Source organism: Scyliorhinus canicula, chromosome 18 (genome assembly GCF_902713615.1).
Source record: "Scyliorhinus canicula chromosome 18, sScyCan1.1, whole genome shotgun sequence".
NCBI classification, from domain to species: Eukaryota; Metazoa; Chordata; class Chondrichthyes; order Carcharhiniformes; family Scyliorhinidae; genus Scyliorhinus; species Scyliorhinus canicula.
Genome location: NC_052163.1, coordinates 33,346,380 through 33,368,422, shown reverse-complemented (window position 1 = coordinate 33,368,422; position 22,043 = coordinate 33,346,380). Strand labels below are relative to the sequence as shown.

Sequence of the window (22,043 nt, the reverse complement as noted above, 5' to 3'; positions counted from 1 at the left end):
TGTGTTGGGGCCTGCAAGATTTACAAGAACGGGTAAATGCACATTAAATTTTAATGGGTGGCACAGTGGTTATCACAATTGCCTCACCTCCAGGAGCCCAATTCAACTCCGGCCTCAGGTAACTGTCTGTGGAGTTTGCATCTGTGTGGAGTTTGCACATTTTGCCCGTGTCTGCGTTGGTTTCCTCCCACAGTCAAAAGATGCCATGATGTGGAGATGCTGGCGTTGGACTGGGGTGAGCACAGTAAGTCTTACAACACCATTTGCCTGAGGAAGGAGCAGTGCTCCGAAAGCTAGTGTTTGAAACAAACATGTTGGACTTTAACCTGGTGTTGTAAGCCTTCTTACTGCAGTCTAAAGATGTGCAGGTTAGGTGGATTGGCCATGTTAAGTTGCCCCTTGGTGTCCAAAAGGTTAGGTGGGGTCACGGATAGGATGGAGGTGTGGGCTTAAGTAAGGTGCTCCTGCCGAAGGTTGATGCAGACTTGATGGGCCGAATGGCCTCCTTCTGCAATGATTCGAGTCTTTCAATGCTGGCCTCCAGCAGCTCTGCAATTTGGAGTTCTAACACCATTCATACAAGAGCAGGTAAATGTACATTAAATTCTAATTTGCAAGTTATGGTCCAATAATTTTGTTTTAAAGCATTCAAAACTGATTCAACTGCCCAGCTATGCTCCAATATGAAACTGATGGGAATCATTTCCATTGGCTATCAATACTGAAAATGAAAAACCAAACAAAATCAAATGTACTTGCAAATTTTGCTTCCCCGCCCTTTGCCCTTCGATCCACTGCCCAACTTCTCATTAGACATTAATGAATGTGAATTTGTGAAGATTAGGAGGCCATTTCAAATTTTAAGTCTGTGCTAGCATCCTATATACTGATTTTCAGTAATTTATCCGTCTCACCTCATTATTCCGTTTCTCTGATCTCAATGCACAGCAGTTTCCAGTCTTAACATTAAATAACACACTGTTCTGGTCCCCTGTGTGAGGGTTACATTTGCCTAGTCTGCAATGTCTCTTTAATTATTCTCTAACATGACGAAGTAACTGTGCTATTCTAACATAGTTACTCATTCTCGCCTTTGCCCATTGCAAAGTAATTCTCACATTACTTGGCATGTATAATTTATTACAGGATATATTCTAAAACCTGAATAAATTGACCTGATTTGTACACTTCAGTCTAATGTGCATTAGAATAAAGAATTAATTTCCCATGTCCCATTAAGGTTCATAATTATCTTTGCGTACCCCCCCTGCCGAGCCTTTATAACCTTTCTGTCTCTGCTGTCAAATATTAGAGACGGTGAGTTTATATTGACTACTGTGGTGTTTGTCAGGGACCAGGGTGGGGATTACCCTAGCAAGTGTGGATTTGATCCTGGCAGCCACGAAGCTGCAAGTCTGTGTTGTAGTAAAGAAACATTGCAGTTGTTATTTACTTAACTGGTGAATAGGAAATATGACATTGGCGATGAGGATTAAAGGTGGGGGGGAAAAAAAGCAGCCCCCTCAAGAATGAGTATGTCACCAATTTCCGTTCATTGTGTGTATGCAGAAATGCCTGTATTCGGATGCATCAATCCTTTTGTTGCCTGCTGTGGAGGATTTGCCGTTATTTGAACACCTCGATCCTTTTTGATACTTCCTGTGGAGGATTTGAACATTTGGGATACCTTCAGGCCAATGAAAGAGGAAGAAAAGGGAAAGGCAATCCTTCTGAGAGCATGTGGGACCCCCATCTCCTGCCTTTTTCCTTTCCTGAAGTTTTGGGGCAATGAGCGCAGCATTCTTTATCTTTGTCGGTGGTGGGGGTAGGTTTTCAATTCCTGCCCCCCCCTTTTTTGTTTTCCCCCTTGACTCTCTTTCAGTGTTGTCACTCTTGGCTAGATGCCAGTTTAAACGCAAAGAAACTTTAATTCTCACCACCTGGAATGTAAACTCCACTCCCTCGAACACAGACAGAAGAATAAATTTGTTTTATAAATGACGGGCACTTATTATTGGACATGTTTAAATAGATTGTAGAGATGCAGGTGTTGCTGTCCTTTGGTGTGTCTGGTGGCTTTTGAAGATTAGCCTTTTCCTGTGAAGTTGTGGCTGAGCAGGTCTTGCATGTGAAGACAAATTATCCTCCCTCTCACTGCCTGAGGAGACTATTTTGTATTGGCATGGTTCATCGATTCATAGAAAAAACAGTGCAGAGAGGCCTTTCAGCCCATCAAGTCGCCACTGAGACATCAAAAACACCTGACTTACCTCATGCCATTAGCCAAGTGCTCATCCAGGTTTGTTGTTTTAATTTTTAGAGTACTCAATTATTTTTTTTCAAATGAAGGAATGTGGGCCAATCCACCTAACCTGCACATCTTTGCATTGTGGGGGTGAAACCCATGCAGACATGGGGAGAATGTGCAAACTCCACACAGATTGGGACCGGGATCGAACCCTGGTCCTCTCCAGTTCGGTGAACCCAGCCATGTCGTTGGTCCAGGATTCCACGCTTGGGGGGCTTCGCATCCTTCCACTGTAAAAGAATCCTGCGGCGGGCTACCAGGGATGCAAAGACCGGAATACTGGCCTATTTCACCTCCTGGCTCCGATGCTACCCCGAAAATTGCGAGCCCCCAGCCTGGAGTCAACCACCCTTGACAAGGTCCCTGCAACACCCCTCCAACGCAGGACATGCCCAGAACATGTGGGTGTGGTTTGCTGGGCCCCCCAAAGAACCGGCTCAGCCATGTTCCAGTCATATGCGCCCTATGCAGCACCTTTAGTTGGATTAAACTAAGCCGCGCGCAAAAGGAGGAGGAATTCACCCTCCCCAGGGCATCCGCCCACGTCCTTTCATCGATCTCTCCCAGCTCCTCCTCCCCATTTATCTTTCAGCTCTTCCACCGAGGCCTCCTCCCCTTCCTGCATCACTTGGTAGATTGCTGAGATCCTCCCCTCACTGACCCACATCCCCGAGAGCATCCTGTCCTGAACCCACCTTGGCGGCAACAGTGGAGACTCTGCCACCTGCCGCCTAACAAACACCCTAATCTGCATATACCTGAAGGTATTCCCTGGGGGAGACCCCACCTCCCCTCCAACTCCTCTAAGGTCACAAACTTCCCATCGAGGAAGAGGTCCCCCATCCGCCTGATACCTGCCCTGTGCCAGCTCAAAAACCCTCCGTCCATCCTCCCTGGTACAAACTGGTTGTTTCCCCGTATCGGGGACCAAACTGAAGCCTTCCCCTCCCCCCATGCTGCCTCCACTGCCCCCAGAATTTGAGGGTAGCCACCACTACTGGACTCGTAGAATACACTGCTGGGGGGAGCGGCACCGTCACCAGTGCCTCTAGGCTCGTGCCCACACAGGACGCCGCCTCCAACCTCTTCCATGCAGCCCCCTCCCCCTCCATCACCCACCTATGTATCATTGCCACATTCGCAGCCCAGTAGTACCCACACGTATTGGGCAGTGCCAACCCACCCACTTCCCTACCCCACTCCAGGAACACCCTCCTCACCCTTGGGGTCATCTGTGCCCACATAAACCCCGTAATACTCCTACTGACCCTCCTGGAAAAAAAGCCTTTGGGATCAAGATGGGTAGACACTGGAATAGGAACAGAAACCTCGGGAGCACCGTCATTTTGACCGACTGGACCCTGCCCACTAGGGAGAGTGGCAACACATCCCACCTCCTAAACTCCTCCTCCATCTGCTCTGCCAGCTTCGTAAAGTTGAGCCTATGCAGGGCCCCCCAGCTCCTAGCTATCTGGACCCCCAGGTATCTGAAGCTCCTCTCTGCCCTTTTCAGCGAAAGCTCGCTCGCTCGCTCTCTTGGTCCCCCGAATGCAGCATGAACAGTTCACTCTTCCCCACGCTGAGCTTGTACCCAGAGAAGTCCCCGAACTCCCCAAGAATCCTCATCACCTCTGGCATCCCCCCCGCCGGGTCCGCAGCGTACAACAATAAATCGCCCATGTACAATTGATTGCCCCCCCCCCCCCCCACCGCACTATCCCCCTCCAGTTCCTCTATTCCCTCAGCACCATGGCCAGGGGTTCGATCGCCAATGCAAACAGCAGGGGAAACGGGGCACCCCTGCCTCGTCCCCTGGTACAACCGAAAGTTCTCCAACCTCCTCCCATTCATCACCACACTAGCCATCGGGGCATCATACAACAACCTCCCCCACCTAAAATCCCTCCCCAAACCCGAACCTCTTCAAAACCTCCCAAAGATATCCGCACTCCACCCTGTCAAAGGCCTTCTCCGCATCCATTGACGCCACTATCTCCGCCTCCCCGTTCACCGCTGGCATCATTATGACTTTGAGAAGCCTCCGCACATTAACGTTCAACTGCCTCCCCTTCACAAAACCAGTTTGATCCTCGTGAATAACCTGCGGCACCACATCCTCCACCCTCCTGGCCAATATCTTGGCCAGCAGTTTCGCATCCACGTTGAGGAGCGAAATCGGCCTATATGATCCACACTGAATGAAATGAAAATCGCTTGTCACGAGTAGGCTTCAATGAAGTTACTGTGAAAAGCCCCTAATCGCCACATTCCGGCGCCTGTCCGGGGAGGCTGGTACGGGAATCGAACCGTGCTGTTGGTCTGCTTCAAAAGCCAGCGATTTAGCTGAGTGAGCTAAACCAGGGGTTCCTTATCCCACTTCAGAATCAATGAGATTAACGCCCTGGACATCGTCGGGGGCAAAGCCCCCCTCCTCACTTGCCTCATTCAAGGTCCTCACTAGCAGCGGACCCAGCAGGTCTGAAATCTTCTAATAAAATTCAACCGGGAACCCATCGGATCCTGGTGCCTTCCCTGACTGCATGTTCCCCATCGCATTAACCAGCTCCTCCAGCTCAACTGGTGCCCCCAGACCCTCCACCTGCTCCTCCTCCACTCGAACTCCAGCTTGCCCAAAAAGCGGTCCATTCCTCCCTCCTCCACTGGGGGCACTGACCGGTATAACTCCTCACAGGAGGTCCGAAATACTCCGTTAATGCCCCTCGCACTCTGCACCAGACTCCCTCCTCCATCCCGAACTCACCCTATCTCCCTCGTCGCCTCCTGCTTCCAGAGCTGGTGCGCCAGCATCTGACTCTCCTTCTCTCCATATTCGTATACTGTCCCTTGCGCCCTCCTCCACTGCACCTCTGCTTTCCTGGTGGTCAATATATCAAACTCTGCTTGGAGACTACAACGCTTCCTCAATAGCCCTTCCAGGACCTCCTGTCCACCCTCACCATTTCTTCCACCAACCTCTTCCTCTCCCTTTTCTCACCATTCTCCCTATATGCACTGATGGAAATCAGCTCCCCCCCCTAACCAGCGCCTCCCAGACCACCTGCACCTCCCCATTATCATTAGTTTCTCAATACCCCTCTATGCACCTCCGGACCCACCCGCATACCTCCTCGTCCGACAGCAGCCCCACTTCTAACTTCCACATCGGGCGTTGGTCCCTCCCCTCCCCCAGCTCTAGATCCACCCAATGCGGGGCGTGATCTGAGATGGCTATCGCTGAATATTCCGCACCTACCACGCTCTGAATCAGCGCCCTGCTGAAGACACAAAAATCAATCCGGCAGTAAGCCTTGTGGACATGGGAGAAGAACGAGAATTCCCTGGCCTCATAAACCTCCAAGGATCCTCCCATCTGGTTCATGAACCCCCTCAGCACTGTGGCCGCCGCTGACCTCTTGCCCCTCCTGGACCTGGATCGATCCAGTGCTGAGTCCAGCACTGTATTGAAATCTCCTCCCATTATCAAGCCCCCCCCCCCCCACGTCTGAAGGTATGGAATCCGGCCCAACATACACCGCATAAAGCCTGCATCGTCCCAATTTGGGACGTACACATTAACCCGCACCACCTGCTCCCCCTGGAGCCTACCGCTCACCATCACATATCTGCCACAACTATTCGCCACCACACTCAACGCCACAAATGACATACTCTTCCCCACCAAAATCTCGACCCTCCGGTTCCTCGCATCCAAACCCGAATGGAACACTTGCCCAACCCACCCCTTTCTCAACTTTACCTGATCCGCCACACAAAGGTGCATCTCCTGGAGCAGAGCCACATCCGCGCCCAGCCCCTTCAAATGTGTGGCCACCCGGGCCTGCTTGACCGGCCCATTCAGCCCCTTTACATTCCATGTCACCAGGCGAATCGGGGGGGCTATTCACCCGCCCTCCCCGCCGGTCAGCCATAACTCTTCCTTGGCCAACCACGTGCCCGCAGTCCCCGCAAGGCCTATTCCCCACAGTGGCAGATCCTCGTCCCGACCCCTCCTAATACCATCAGCTCCCCATCGGCCCTTCCAGCAGCAACCCGGCGCTCCGCCCCCCCCCCCCCCCCCCCAAGCTGCTTTGCCCCTCTCGTTGTACTTCCATAAGACAGCTGACCCTGGCTGCTCCCGCCACCCCAATGACCCCCTCCCGGTGCAACACTACCCCCTACTCTTTCTCCTCCCCCCCCCCCCCCCCCCCCCCCCCTCCCCCCGGGACCGGCACAGTCCCCTCCCATTCCGACTCCACCGCGGGGAACAAGCCCGCGCCTCCAGCTTAAACCCCGCCCCTCGACCCAAAATGCGGGAAGAGAAGGCCCGTGCCACGACGGGCCTACAAAACATCCCAAAAGAAAAACAAAGACCAACACAAGAGCAAGGGAGAACAGAACCTCCGAACACTGTACATCATGCCCGAACACTGTACATCATGCCCCAACACCCCCTCAATCCTCAGTCCGAGTCCAGCTTCTCTGCCTGGACAAAGGTCCAGGCCTCTTCCGGGGAGTCAAAGTAATACTGGCGTTCTTTATAAGTGACCCAGAGGCGTGTTTGCTGTAACAGGCCAAACTTCACCCTTCTCTTGTGCAGCACTGTTTTCGACCGGTTATAACCGGCCCTTTTTGCACCACCTCCGCACTCCAGTCCTGGTAAATTCGGACCTCTGCATTCTCCCACCTGCTGCTCCTCTCCTTCTTGGCCCACCTCAGCGCACATTCTCGGTCGACGAACAGGTGAAACCGTACCAGCACTGCCCTTGGTGGCTCGTTGGGCTTGGGCCTTCTCACCAACACTCAATGGGCCCCCTCCAGCTCCAAGGGCCCTTTGAAGGACCCCGCTCCCATTAGCGAGTTCAGCATCGTGACCACGTAGGCCCCCAAGTCCGATCCCTCCGGGAGGCCCAGGATCTGCAAATTGTTCCGCCGCGAGCTGTTCTCCATTTCCTCCAGCCTCGCCTGCCATTTCTTGTGGTGCGACTCCACCTTCACCACCAGGCCTAGGATTTCGTCCTCGTTCTCCGAGGCCTTTTGCCGGACCTCGCGGACCTCTGCCCCCAGGGCCGCCTGAGTCGCCATGAGCTTGTCAAGTGAGGCCTTTAGCGGTTCCAGCAGCTCAGCTTTCAGCTCCTACACCCACTGCTTCCACGCTGCCGATGCCCCGCCCGCCGCCATCCTGGTCTTCCTCCCTCGCACCTTTCTCTGCTCCAGAGCCGATTTTTTTTTTTTTTTTAACCGCCCTGCTCCTGGTCCAGTCCATCCACTGGCAGAGAGGCGTAGCTGATGTCTTCCCACACCGGGAAAAGTCCGTCCAGCGCCGTTACGGGCCCTAAAAAGAACCCAAAAGTCTGAAAATAGCGGGAGCCGCCGAACATGCGGCTTGGCTCCGCATCACCGCAACCGGAAGCCGCCCTCTGGTATTTTTTAAGGATGAGACAAACTACCTTACCGTGCTCCTCCTGCCCCTCACCTTGAAGAGGAACCGTTGCATCCTACCCTCTCCGCCTTATCTATGCCCCTCAATCTTGTACACCTTGATCAGGTCGCCCTTCAGTCTTCTCCTCCAAAGCAATCAACCCAAACCTATCCAATCTCTCTGCATAACTTGATGTTCTATCCCATGCAACATCCTGATGAATCTCCTCTGCGCCCTCGGTGCAATCGGATCCTTCCTCTCGTGTGGTGGCCAGAACGGTACACAGCACTCCAGCTGTGGCCTCGCAAGTTCTGTACAATTCCCAACATGACCTCCCTGCTTTTGTAATCTATGCCTTTCATACTTGTCAAATTGCTCCTTCCAAAGTAAATCACCTCTATCCTTTTTCAGGGTTCAATTCCATCAGCCACTTTTCTGCCCATTTGACCATCCCATCTAAACATTCCTGTAACCCAAGACGCTCAACCATATTTGTTAACCACCGGCCAATCTTGGTGTAATCTGCAAATTTACTGGCCCTACTTTCTACAGAGTCATCTATGTTTATATGAATGAGTAATAGGGGACCCAGCATGGATCCACCGGTATGACACTGGCTTCCAGTCACTAAAGTAGCCGTCTGTCATCACCCTCTGTCTCCTACACCTAAGCCAATTTTGAATCCACTTTATCAAATTACCCTGTATCTCGTGTGCATTTTCTGTGGAACCTTGTCAAAGGCTTTGCTGAAATCCATATAAACTGCATCAACCGCACTACCCTCATCTACACACCTGGTCACTTCATTCCATCAAATTTGTTGCATGTGACTTCTCTGACAAAGTCATGTTCTCCCTGGTCAAACATTGCCTCACCAGATCAAACCTGCCTATCCTTCAGAATAGTTTCTCCCAATTGTTTGCCTACCACTGACGTGAGACTCACTGGTCTGTCATTCCCCTGGCTTATCGCAACAACCCTTCATAAATAGTGGGATCACATTAGATGTTCTCCAGTTATGTGGGCACCTCTCCCAAGGCCAGAGAGGAATAAAAAAAAAAAAAAAAAAATTGGGTCAAAGCCCCTGCAATCTCCTCCCTCGCCCTTCACAGTATAATGGGGCATAATTCACCTGGACCTGGAGATTTGTCTACTTCTAAGCCTGCCAACAGCCCCCAATATTTTGTCATTCCCTATGTCAATTTGGTCAAGAACGAACCTCGGACTACCTCCAATACCTGTCGCCTCATTCTCTTGAAGTCGGATGTAAAGTATTCATTCAACACCCTACCAATGGTCTCTGGCTCCACCCATAGATTGCCCCCTTGTTCCCTCCTGGGTCCTATTTGCTGGTCGTCCTCTTCCCATTGATGTACTTGTAGAAATCCTGATTTTTTTTTTTTTCTTTCCCCAACTTTTACCAGGCAGAGCTTTCTCGTTAACCTTTTTTTGGTTGCTCCTAATTGCTTTCTTAAATTGCATCCTGCACTTGTATTCTACTGTTGCCTCTGCTGATTTGTTCCAAACCTCTTTTTTTTTTCCTTTTCATCGTATCCTGAATACCTGAGTAACCAGGTCACCCATTCTTGTGGTGATCTTGTTCTTCCCTTGTACCATGGATGCCAATCTTTAACAAGCTGGTATAGTCCTGCTTCTAATGGCCTTTAAACCTATTCGATGCAGCTTGATTTGGTAGCATTGACAGGACGGCCCTTTTGGGGAAGGGGAGGAATATCAGTAAGATTTACGCTGGAATTGATCTTATTTTAAAGTTCCCCTGTTTGTCTTGGGTGTTTGATAACATGCAGCTGTTAAAACATTCTTCTATCTTGCCATGCTAATGGCTACTGGTGGAAAATAACAAATGGGCTATTAAGCTCCTAAAGTACATTTGAAATTGTAACCAATTTATCCTAAGCTGTAGTGCTCAGTAATTCAGGTATGGTGTACCCAGGCTGCTAGTGATTTTGATCAATTTCATGCATCTTTGTCCACTGTTTCTTGCCTCTTGCCTCATTTTGCAGTCCCAAGTGGATGGGCATCACTTTGTCAGCATTGAAATGTACTTGCCCATCCTTCAACAGTCTCCATGCTCAGAATGTCACCTATCACTGCTGTTTGTCCAGCCTCTTTCCATTATGTGTGCTATGATTGACATACCCCTCTCGTTTCTCTTTTCTTTAACTTGGTGTGGTCAAATCTCCATTACTCATCTAGTTTATCAACGCACATTATCATTTTATCAGATGCAGTTATTTAGTATGCAAACGTTTTTTGGGTGTGGGCTGAGTTTTCTAATCTCATTTGTAACTTGTCCAGGGGTTGCATTTTGTTTTTAAACCCAGTGACTATATCACCACAATATTCTGAGTTGTTTCCTATCTCCTAACCTCAGATGGAACTGCAAATTGTGTTTCAATCGATTAGTGTCCAAAACCATTTTCGCAACTGAGAATTTGAATCTATTAATCTCCTGGAATATCTGGCATACAAGAAAAGCTTGATCAACTCTCTCGTTCCCCTCTTCTTGTAAATTGTCTTCCCTTGTGCTTTCCATGGTAACCATTCTTGTTTTGTTCTTGCTAATCTCCAAACCGTTGCCCACCACGGTTTGCTCTAATCTGCAAAGACTTGCCTCATTGAAGTTAACACTCATTGTACTGTATACTACACTAGGATCTCCAGAATTGTTGAACTTATCACCTACTTCAGTTTTTTTTCCCCCTCTACAATTGTTGAGCGGAGCATAATATTTCTGCATTTTTATTTCTATTATCCCACTTGCATTTTCACTCCTGATTATCTTGCATGTTTGAGGAAAGCCTGATGGATGTACCCTGTTGAGCAATCTTTTTTATGGCCGCATCTATGTTGTGATTCAAGTTAGGCAATTTCTACAGCAAGACTAAATCCCTTGTGCACCAAAGTGAACCCCCTTCTGTTCCATGAACTAATAGTTCAGTGGGGCACTGACCATAGACAATTGGACAGCTGTGAAAGACTGACTGAGGGTTTGGAGGATACAGATAAAATGGGAGGATTCCTCTCTGGTAGGAAGCTGTTGAAATTTTGGTTTTACAAGGAAGTAATTTTGTTGGTCCAGGATGGAAAGGGGGCATTGGAGTATTCGATGATTACCAAGATTTTTTGGGAGGGGAAGGAGCATCAACTAATAGATCACCAAACAATCAAATTAACAGTGAATGGAGGCTTTCGCTGTCACCAATTCTTCTTCATATCAATGATTTATCTCCATTTCTGATGTAATTAAAATAATTGTTGTCCTCCCATGGCCACACCATGGGAGTTATTCCAACTTCGGTGAGACTATGAAACATGATCTCTGATCATATCATTCGGAACTTGTTGGCTAGTTCATTATGAAGCACCCCAATTTGATCTAGGTACTAGATTACAATGTCAGGACCCTGAATATTGACTGTTTTTGGGGAGTCGTCTTGTGTGCCGGATGCAGGCAGGTTCTGACATCAGTGGGGGTCATGAGTCATGATTTTGGGCAACTCCTACACATCAATCAGTTGGTATTGCATTCAGTAATACTGCATTGTCTGTTTCCATAGATGGTGATTCCAAATGTTATTTGGGGATTAAGTAAAGTTCATATACATAGTTTTGACTTGCATTGTAGACTGCAGACAGAATGGATGACGGCTGTGTGGTTGATGTAGAGTTTTTTGGATTGGCTCAGGGCTTTATGGTGAGACTGATTCAAGACCTTAAAGACTGCATGCAATGTCATGAAATTACATTTCCAACCCCATTCAAGTTCCAATTCTCCATATTTTGTCCTATTGGATATTGGGAGCTGCTAACTCTGGACGATTATTCTGTTGTTTCAACAAAATTACTGACAGTTAGCAACTAAATGACCAACCTGCTACAGAATTTGAATTGCCATTAAGTGCTGCTGTAGCTCTTTAAGAGTTAATGGTGGTAACTAAGATTTGGTCACCTGATGTCTGGTTTTATTTAACTGCTGGTTGAACCCAAACACAATGCAGTATATGTAAATAAATTATGGCAGGATGCAAAATCAGTGATAAACTTATTCATTACTGTAATAACAAGTCGAGCATTTTGTCTGAGCCGTGCTTAATACCAAATAATTTGGGCTAAGCATAATACAATTTAAGTTACTGCTACAGATGGGTTTTGCCTTGCATCATCTAATCACATTGTGGTGCAGTATCTTTTGGATGTCTTCCAGACGATGATGAAAAGCTTTGATTTGTTGTGAGCAGTCAGCAATTCTAGCTGCTCCCTTTTTTAATTAATTAATTAAGGCCATGTAACTGCTGGTCATTGGGTAACTGGCTTCAATTCAACAGGAAATGCAATTTGACTGTTCCTTTTGTTTGGGTTTTGAAACTAAATCTTTGTAATTTGAACCAAGATTGCACACGCAGTAGGTCACAGTAACTATCTTTGTACATGAAGACCTTTCCCGAGCGTAACATTTTAGAAATGTGAGTGAGACCAATTGTCCCTTCAAGCCTGCTCTTGTCATTTTAATAATATCACGGCTGACCTGATCTTGGCCTTGCCAACGTTATACAGACATGTCCCAGATCTAGTATATGCTGCCTTGTTCATGGTTTCCGTAGTAGAGGACGCCTTTCAAAATGCCTTTGTAGAACCACTTTCCATCCCACCCCACCCCAGTTGTGTAGTTTCCGCATAATTTCAAATGCACTACACAATATAATTTTTTTTTTTTAATTCCCTTTTCTCTCCAATAGATTGTGTCTCTGGTAAGCCCAATTCCTAGTGTTTTTTTTTCTTGATTTTATTGCAAAAGTCTTTTATCTGTACATCTGGCTGTTATGTACAAGATAATGAATAGAACAAATATTCCTAACTCCGGTAGATCACACTGCAATTTAAGTCTTATCTATACATCAAGGCTGTTGTGTACAAGATAATTAATGGAACAAACTTTACTAACTCCAGTAGATCACTGCAATTTATGCTGAGCCTCCCTTGGGGATTTTGAGCCAAGATGTTCTTTTTGTAGATTTTTAAAATGTGTCCCGTATTCCTTGTATTTGTGACTGTAACTTCCCTAAACTAGCCCTGACTGAACTTCACTTAATCCTGCTCTTCTCTTCAATTTACACTTGACAGTCACTGAAGTTTCCTGAATTTTGGATAATTGATGGCTAGGTTCAGAAATTATTTGTTTTTCATGTGTATAATTGAACAAGTGGCTCATTTTGTCCACTCCAAAATTTAGTGGCCCCTCTTCCCAGTAAGCAATGTAACTTTAAAAACTAGTTTGAATTTGCCTTGCAACATTAATCATATTTGGGTGGTATGTTGATCGATCTTTTGCCCACTGCTAGGTTTAAGCATGCCTATTGGGATTGAATGGGCAGCTACCAAGCTAAAATTGTATTACCAAAACCACTTTGGCTTTGTCAAACTACTGTCGTTTATTTTTTGTTGATCCAGTGTGAAAATTGCAGCCCGTTATTCTCCCAATATCGCCATGTCAAATTGTTCATACTGTTCCAATTTGACATGAATTTAAAAATTGCATTTCTAGATGGCGACATTTTCCATTTTAGGTGCTGCAGGTTGGAGCAAAGAATTAAACTGGGGGGGGAAGAAATTTTTTTTTTCTCCTTTCTGCAGAGTTTCAGGTTCTCTAACAACTTGGAACTTTAAAAAAAAACGTCTCCATGGGGCAGTTTAGTGGGCCATTCCACCTAATCTGCACATCTTTGGATTGTGGGGGTGCGACCCATTCAGACATGGGGAGAATGTGCAAACTCCACACGGACAGTGATCCGAGGTCGGGATCGAACCCGGGTCCTCTGCTCGTGAGGCAGCAGTGCCAACCAATATGCCGCCCCCGTTATTTGCAGTTTTAACACTTAATACAACACCTGATTCCAGTCAAAGAATATAATTCTGTATATAATTTAAAAGTTTGCATTTTCAAGATCGGCATATGTTGTTGAATCCAAAAATTTGATAATCCCAGGCCCTCCGTAACCAGGCAGCTGCCGGCGACTAAATCTGCGTCTGCCTGCATTGTACTGCTGTGGGAAACCTGATGGTTTTTAGACAAACATGTAGTAACATAATGGCACGCCTGATCAGAGCTACTGTAGCCAATCAAAATGTACAATGCACAGAACTTGGTTTTGTGGTTGGCTATTTTCCACTGCCAGGAGAATGAGGGGATTGGGATCCACACAATGTTATTTCTTGTGATCCCATTTTGAGTCATGGAGCACTGTTTGAGAGCCACTGGTTGTAAGCTAAAGGCTCCCTGCCAATGTAAATTCATGGGATCAAGTGTTTACAATATTTGGGGATTGCACAGAATAATACATGAGGCAAAACAATCCAGCTCCGTTACGAATGCATGTGCAAATTCCATAGAGTATGACAGCATTGTGGTTGTTGCTGCACCATTAATTCAGAGCCTCGACTTGTGACCTGGAGATTGCTTTCCAAACTCACCACGGTGAAGGAATCGATCCATTTATTTAAATATGGAATTAAAAAGCTAGTTTATAGCTATGGTAGCCACAAGTTGGGGAAGGATGTTGATCATCCCTAATCCAGACTGCCTTTGCAACTCCAGAACAAATACAATGTGGACTGCCTCTGAAATGGCCCAGCAAGCTGCTTCAGTTGTATTTATGATGATTGCCCTCTACCACCTTGAGGACAATTAGCGATGAGCAGTAAATGTTAGCCTTGTCCATGCAACCATGTTTTGTGAATGAAGGTGAACGAATGAAGTTAAAATGCCATTAATACACTTTAAGTGATACAGTACATCAGGGTACTTTAGTAAATTATGGGATGTGTTTCGTTTGAACAACAAAAATAATCTTGGTACTTAATACAGGATGGTTTGGTACATATAATTAGCACAAGTTCAGTCAATCGAGTAGTCTCAAATTTTGAAGGATTTGTCTTTTAGTAGGAACATTATAGGTAGTGGTAATGTCACAACTACTAACCCAGTGACCCAGGCTGCTCTCAGCACATCTGTTTGAAATCTTGTCACGGCAGCTGATGGAATATAAATTCAATTAATAAAATTTGGAATTGAAAACAAATCTCAGTAATTGCAACCGTGAGACTAGTCATAGAAACCCATCTAGTTCACATGTAATATAGGAAAGGAAATCCTGCTGTCTGGTCTGGTCTGCATGTAAATAACTGCAATGTGGCTTACTCTTAACCCTCTGAAATGGCGTACGAGCCACTACATTCAAGGGCAATTGGGGTTGGGCAGTAAGTGCTGGCAATACTTTCATGATGAGGAGCTTTTAGAAATTTGGCTTCAGAAATCGGGACCAAAAATGAAGCAGACACTAGGTTTAAACTGATTAAGGAAATGCTGTTGGTCTGAACTCGAAGGCATATGCCCATACCTGGCTGAGTCTCTCTCGCCTCTCGCCTCTCGCTCTCGCTCTCGCCTCTCTCTTTCCCCCCCCCCCCCCCCCCCCCCCCCCCCCCCCCATTCAGACTTAAAACTTGGGGAATGCATAATGTGATTTACCAAAGATCCATTGTCTTTCGGGACACTCCTGCATGACAAGCCATTATCCCATTAACGAGTTTGGTCTATCAATGGAAGGTGGTTTCATATGGATGGCAAAGCTCTAGCCTTTTGTGTAAACAGGAAAAGGCAATTGGCTAAATAATCAGATTTAAGGTTGGCCACCTCCAGTTAGAAGCTTTGTTTGAAGGGCTGGGTGAAAATGTTTTTTCTTTTTTGGGAGGGGGGGGGGGGGGGGGGGGTTGGCGGGAGGCAGAAGAAGATGGGCAGCCAAAATGGGTCAGGAAACATGGAAATGGAAGGGTGTGGCGATCAGCCAGTCAGGTGTTGAAGCCTGCTAGCGTAGATGTAAACAGCCAAAGAACAAGTCATGGAAATTGCCAGAGTGGAGATCCTTCTGCCTGAATGTGTAAGTAAAATGTGAGCTGTATTTTGGTGCCAAGTGTTTAATGGGAGTTTGTGTTAAAGTTAAGAAACTGCATATAATTGGGTAGTGTTAGAACATTGCCGGATTAAGCTTTTTTTTTCTTATCACTGAATCTATCTTTTCTGCACAGACTTAAAAATGTTACGCATCTGGTTCAGTATCTCGGCCAATGCTTTTTTTAATAAATGTTTTTTATTGGGTTTTTGAACAAAGTATATTTACCGTTACGTACATCGGATAAGATATACATGAGAAGGGCACACACAAACATACCAGAACAAGTAATAATATAAATAAATAAAGTAACTGGTAAGGTATTAGAACATAGAACATAGAACAGTACAGCACAGAACAGGCCCTTCGGCCCTCAATGTTGTGCCGAGCCATGATCACCCTACTCAAACCCACGTATCCACCCTATACCCGTAACCCAACAACCCTCCCTTAACCTTACTTTTATTAGGACACTGCGGGCAATTTAGCATGGCCAATCCACCTAACCCGCACATCTTTGGACTGTGGGAGGAAACCGGAGCACCCGGAGGAAACCCACGCACACAGGGGGAGGACGTGCAGACTCCACACAGACAGTGACCCAGCCGGGAATCGAACCTGGGACCCTGGAGCTGTGAAGCATTTATGCTAACCACCATGCTACCCTGCTGCCCCCGTATTATGCACCAGCTCAACAGCAGCAACTCTGTACAATTGGCAATATTATTTATAACACACAGTAGTTGTGTCGTGGTCGGTTGGTACTCATGGGCTCTATGTGACACTTGAGTTGCGTCAGGCTGAGCCTTGCACACGTGGAGGTGGAGTTGACCCTATGCAGTGCTTCGCTCCATTCTCCCCACCTTATTTCAATCCCCCAGGTCCTCCTCCCATTTCATTCTTGTGTCCAGTACGGTGCCAGCCCTTTCTACCAGTCGGTCATGCATGTCGCTACTGTTCCCTTTATCTAGTATGCTTGCGTCCAGTAACTCTTCCAGTAATGTCTGTCGTGGTGGTTGTGGGTACGTCCTTGTCTTCTTTCGTAGAAAGTTTTTGAGTTGCAGGTACCTTAGCTCGTTCCCCCTGGCTAGCTGGAATTTCTCTCTGTTCATCCAGTGTTGGATCCTGCTGATCTTGGCCATTGGGTGCCAACCAGGCATCCATAACAATACCGACATCCCATTAAAGAATAAATAGTCAATTTATCATTTTTGTGGTGATTTTTCTACCAGCTGTCTGTCTTTTTCCTCTTTCAACTTCATTTGCTGTTAAAGGACTATGCTATGTGCATTAACCTGTAGATGCTTAAGGACTCCATTTAACATGGCTTTCAGTATATGTAACCATAGTACCATCATTTTATCAATGATGTAACTTTTTTTTTCAGATGACCTAGTTGATGAGTACCGTCCAGGCAAAATTCGAGGCAGCAGCTATGAAAAAACACTGACTAGAGAAGAGCTGGAGGAAGAACAACGGTAGGTTGACCAAACCAAGTTGGAACTTTAATTTTAAAAGCTGTGCATAGTCTGCCCTTGCACGCCATTGCCCTCTACCCGCAACCACCTTGCTTATAATGGAGTTTATATTTGCATAATGCCTTTTTAATTAAACCTTCTCGATAGAGGTGAGTATTTTAAGTTGTCTTTGTGTGAAAATAATAAACATTTATTGATGGTTGATCGGTGAAAGACCAAGCTTGTTGCTGAATCTCTGTGCTAGGATGAACCCAAAGTTGACATTTAAGGAACAGCATTTTATCCCAGGACCCATTGTTCCTGGCTGTAACATGCAACAGACTATGAAGTTTTTTTTTAACACTTCTTGGTGGGCAAGTAATCTGTACACCAAAGTAGGTGTACGGAGTAACTTGGCAGATATAAAGCTTAAAACGGTTGATAACACTCCAGCTATTTGCCCACCTTTTCTGTACTCTTGTAATGATGGAAAGGCAAGAGGTAAAATAAATAGTTGTTTTCGGTTATAATGGGAGACTAAACAATTTTTTTGTGTGAGATCTGTGTGATTTATTTTCAATTTAAACTTTATTATACCACCTGAATGGAGTAGACGTTTTTTACAAGTTTGTTCTTTTATAGTTGAGGTTTTTCCACAAAGAACCACTACTAAATTGTGACTCTTTAAAGTTTGCAATGACTTGTAATGAATGCTTTTAGTAGGAAACAGAAGGACACCAGATATCCCCATATTGTAGAAGGTGAGGAATAAATGAGCTTGCTGACTAGTTCACATATTTACCAGGCTGGAGGTGCCTTAGGTTGACATTGTGGTGAATGGATTTCAGAATTCTTTTCTTCAAAAGGGAAAAAATGATGTGAAACTTGTACAGAAGAGAATCACTAATGAACAAAGAAAATTACAGCACAGGAACAGGCCCTTCGGCCCTCCCAGCCTGCGCCGCATCCAGATCCTTTATCTAAACCTGTCGCCTATTTTCCAAGGATCTACTTCTCTCTGTTCCCCACCTGTTCATATATCTGTCTAGATGCATCTTAAATGATGCTATCGTACCCTCCTCTACCACCTCTGCTGCAAAGCGTTCCAGGCACCCACTACCCTCTGCGTATAATTTTTTTTAAAAACTTTCCACGCACATCTCCCTTAAACTTTCCCCCTCTCTCCTTGAAATCGTGACCCCTTGTAATTGACACCCCCACTCTTGGAAAAAGCTTGTTGCTATCCACCCTGACCATACCTCTCATAATTTTGTAGTTTGTTATTGATATGACATTTTCCCATTCTGAATTTATGTTGACTGTCTTGCTGAATTATCATACGGGTTAACTCTAGAACTGAAATAAAACCAATGGGTCTGCAGTTGCTTGTCTACTTTGGTACCCCTTATGAAAATTGGCCTGTTGGCAATTTTATTGCCCCCTTGGCGTTTTGCACCTGACCCCAAAAATAATAATCTTTTATTCACTTCACTTCAATGAGCCTTTCTCTGTTTTTCCAAATTAGCTTCTGATTTACTTTCCAAATTGGCTTCTGATTTAATTTGTTAATCTAATTGTGACCTGTAGTTTTCTGTGCTCTGCTGGTCCTTGGTATGTACCTTGTTACGACTTGCCTTCGGTGGGGTTCTTGACAAGACCTTTGCCACCATCCAGCTGGGATCCACTCCCAGGAGTCACTAACCTCGGCGAGGAGGTATGACTGGCTCTGTATCATTATTCAGCCCACCCTCTGCTGGTAGTGACAAAAGATTTAATCTAAAAAGGTTTCCTTTCTCCTGAATTCCTTTTTCCACTATCTTTAAAAAGGAGTCAATTCAACCTCTAGTTAAAATAGTAGGTTTGTTAACTAATATAAAGTGAAGTGAAATGGTGAAACACATGCATCTAATACATGAGAATAGAGTCCAAGAGTAAGTTTTTATACAGAACAGTCCTCGAGTTGTAAGGAATAGACAATGACATGTTGTGGCTGTTGCAATTTACTTTTCAGGTACAGTTGGCTACTGCTGGCAAACAGTTGATTCCTCTGTCCAGGTGCCCAATAGTTTGGTAGAGGTTTCAAGTTTTCCAGTTGCAATCCTTCTGGCTTATCTGCTTCACAGAAGGAGAGTTTTCAGATGATCCTGCAAAAACTGGCCATCTTGGCAGGGGCCCTGCCTCGGTTATTTTATTCTCTTTCGTGTGGCAAACGTTTAGCTGCTTTTCTCACAGCACATGCTCTCTCCAATTGTCCAAACAGCACTGGCTCGACACAACCAAGCTTTTGACCTCTCCATGTGGATATTCCAAGAGGTCGGAATGTATTAACTTGACGAGGCCATTATTCCAAGGGTATTTATCCCTTTGTCCCTACCGGAGGTGATAGTCTGTTTTTAGATGGTTTTAAAAGTACCTTGTCTGGGTGCACAGGGAGTGCCTGTCGAGAAACCTCTTGTAGCCATTCATGTCAGTGGCTGCCATGTCACCCATCTTTGGTTTTTGATGTCCATTTTTAAAAATATTTTCTTTTACTAGATTTTAATCATCATAGTGCTCCCTAAATATGAAATCTTTTTCAGGGGATTAGTGGGAAAATGGCTGGCCTTTTTCTGAGGTCCACTTGTCTTCAAAGTCCTTTTTTTTTGAAGTGGCGTACTTGGCTCTTGGTTTTCTAAATTATAGTTTTCATCAATTTCCATCATTCTGTGGTTGCTACCTCCCAAAGATGCATGCCTCCTTTTCCTTCTGTCTGTATCACTTCCAATGGATTGTGGAGCAGTCGAGCATTAAGTTGATCAAATCCACATTCTCTTTTTTTTTAAAAAGAAAATCTGCACAGAAATTATGGGGGAGTGCGAAGTCTCATCAGACTCCCAGACTCAATAAAAGAGCTACAGAATCTAATATCTATGAACCTGAAGGCAAGGTTGGGGTGCCTAAATATCGGCAATCCTGTATTCCATCTTCTCTCAGAATTCAAATCTTTGCTGTCCAATTTGGCAATCAAAATGTATTTGCCAGAGAATAGTTGGGTACATTTGCAACCAGGAATCTTCAATTTGTATTTGGTGACTTCTAAACAAACGCTGTCTTATTTTATCAAGAACGAGGTTATTTTTCAAGAAGAGAATGCTGCGAAAACTCAGCTGATCTGGCAGCATGTGTAAGGAAAGAGTGTTGGTGGTCCTTTTTTTTTTTGTTCCTTTTTTGAGCTGAAAGGACTTAGATTCTGCCAGCATCCTCCAATTCCAGCATTGACAGTAATAATAATCTTCATTATTGTCACGAGGGCAGCACGGTAGCATTGTGGATAGCACAATGGCTTCACAGCTCCAGGGTCCCAGGTTCCATTCCGGCTTGGGTCACTGTCTGTGTGGAGTCTGCACATCCTCCCTGTGTGTGCGTGGGTTTCCTCCGGGTGCTCCGGTTTCCTCCCACAGTCCGAAGATGTGCAGGTTAGGTGGATTGGCCAATGCAAAATTGCCCTTAGTGTCCAAAATTGCCCTTCGTGTTGGGTGGGTTTACTGGGTTATGGGGATAGGGTGGAGTTGTTGACCTTGGGTAGGGTGCTCCTTCCAAGAGCCGGTGCAGACCCGATGGGCCGAATGGCCTCCTGCACTGTAAATTCTATGAAATTTTATCTATTAACGGAGCAGTGAAGTTATTGTGAAAATCCTGAAATTTTGTCCGGTTCTAATTATTTGGGTATTAAAATCTTCTGATTTGGCTTTATGCAGATCTGTATTTCTATTGGTTGGCTGGCTTTGCAATCATTCCGATTGTAAGTAATTTTTGTTATGAAAGATTTTTGTTATCGAAATCTTAATATCTGGCTTGGACTATTATTTCCATTCTCGTGATTGGAATTCCCATGTAACTGTCTAATGGCATCAAAATCCGTTCACATTTGCCTTGTCAGCTAGTTGCAAAACTAATGGTTTTGCATGACATTGCGCAGTCCACCAGTATTTTGGCTTGTACAGAAGCGGCGTTCAAAGCACCCTGACATAAGATGATAACGCAACATTGAAGAACTGTTTTTGAACAATTTTCCATGGAAATCAGAGGGCGTGCGGCTTGGATTAAACAGTGTGTTTCGGAATGTGCTGTTTATTCCTTTTTGAAGATCTGGAGGAAGTTCTCTTGTTGTTTGGGTGGTTAAAATTGCTAATCGCAATAAGGGCAGGGTCATTGTACATTTTGCTAGTTGTTTAATCAGATCATTCTTCTAGATTTTTAAATTCCTTTTTCTGTATGTGACTATGACCGTGATCATTTGGTGTATCAATTTGCTTTATTTTTAAAAAAGTTGTACTTATTTAAAATGAAATTTTAAAGGATGTTGTCACTGGGTCAGGCCCTAATGAACCTTCAATGTGTAACTTTGTTAGCAGCCCTACCTCGGCCTTTTAATAAATACTTTACTTCAGCTAGCTTGGGAGTTGCAACTTTTTTTTTTGCATTTCTGTGTACAAAAGATTGACTAAGCCTACTTTTCATGATATTGTTAATGGGTAGCCTGGCTGTATTAATGGCATCAGGTTGCTGAACAAGTGAATGCTCTTTAGTGATTGTTTTTCAAACTCTTCTCTTGGCAATTGTTGCAATAAAGCTTTTGCTCCCGTAGCGGTACCTGTTAACTGATGCCCTTTGTAGATGGTGCTTTTGCTTCCTCTTCACATTTTTCCCTTTTTTTGCATGTTTCTCCATTTTTTTTCAAGATTCAGAGGACCGTAGGCTGCTCTACCTCTTTTGAGAGAGAGCTGACTGGTGGTGAATTTAACTGGACGGTCTGGTGAGGGACAAGGTTGAGATTCGTTATGGGCCATTCACCATTCCGCCTGCTTCTTGTGTTCATCTCTAGGCAGCTGTTAGCAAGTAGGCCAGAACAC

At 45.4% G+C, this 22,043-nt stretch overlaps 1 protein-coding gene across 7 annotated transcripts in view; it reads left to right on the top strand.

Annotated features, from left to right (window-relative positions):
* The window catches only part of LOC119952971 (matrix-remodeling-associated protein 7-like), a 116,749-nt gene that overhangs the window by 75,756 nt on the left and 18,950 nt on the right, over positions 1–22,043 (top strand). For all 7 annotated transcript variants that reach the window (XM_038776627.1, XM_038776630.1, XM_038776628.1 and 4 more), the window contains exon 3: positions 17,082–17,172. In XM_038776627.1, the coding sequence (XP_038632555.1) occupies positions 17,082–17,172 (91 nt within the window). The remainder of the gene's footprint in view (positions 1–17,081; positions 17,173–22,043) is intronic.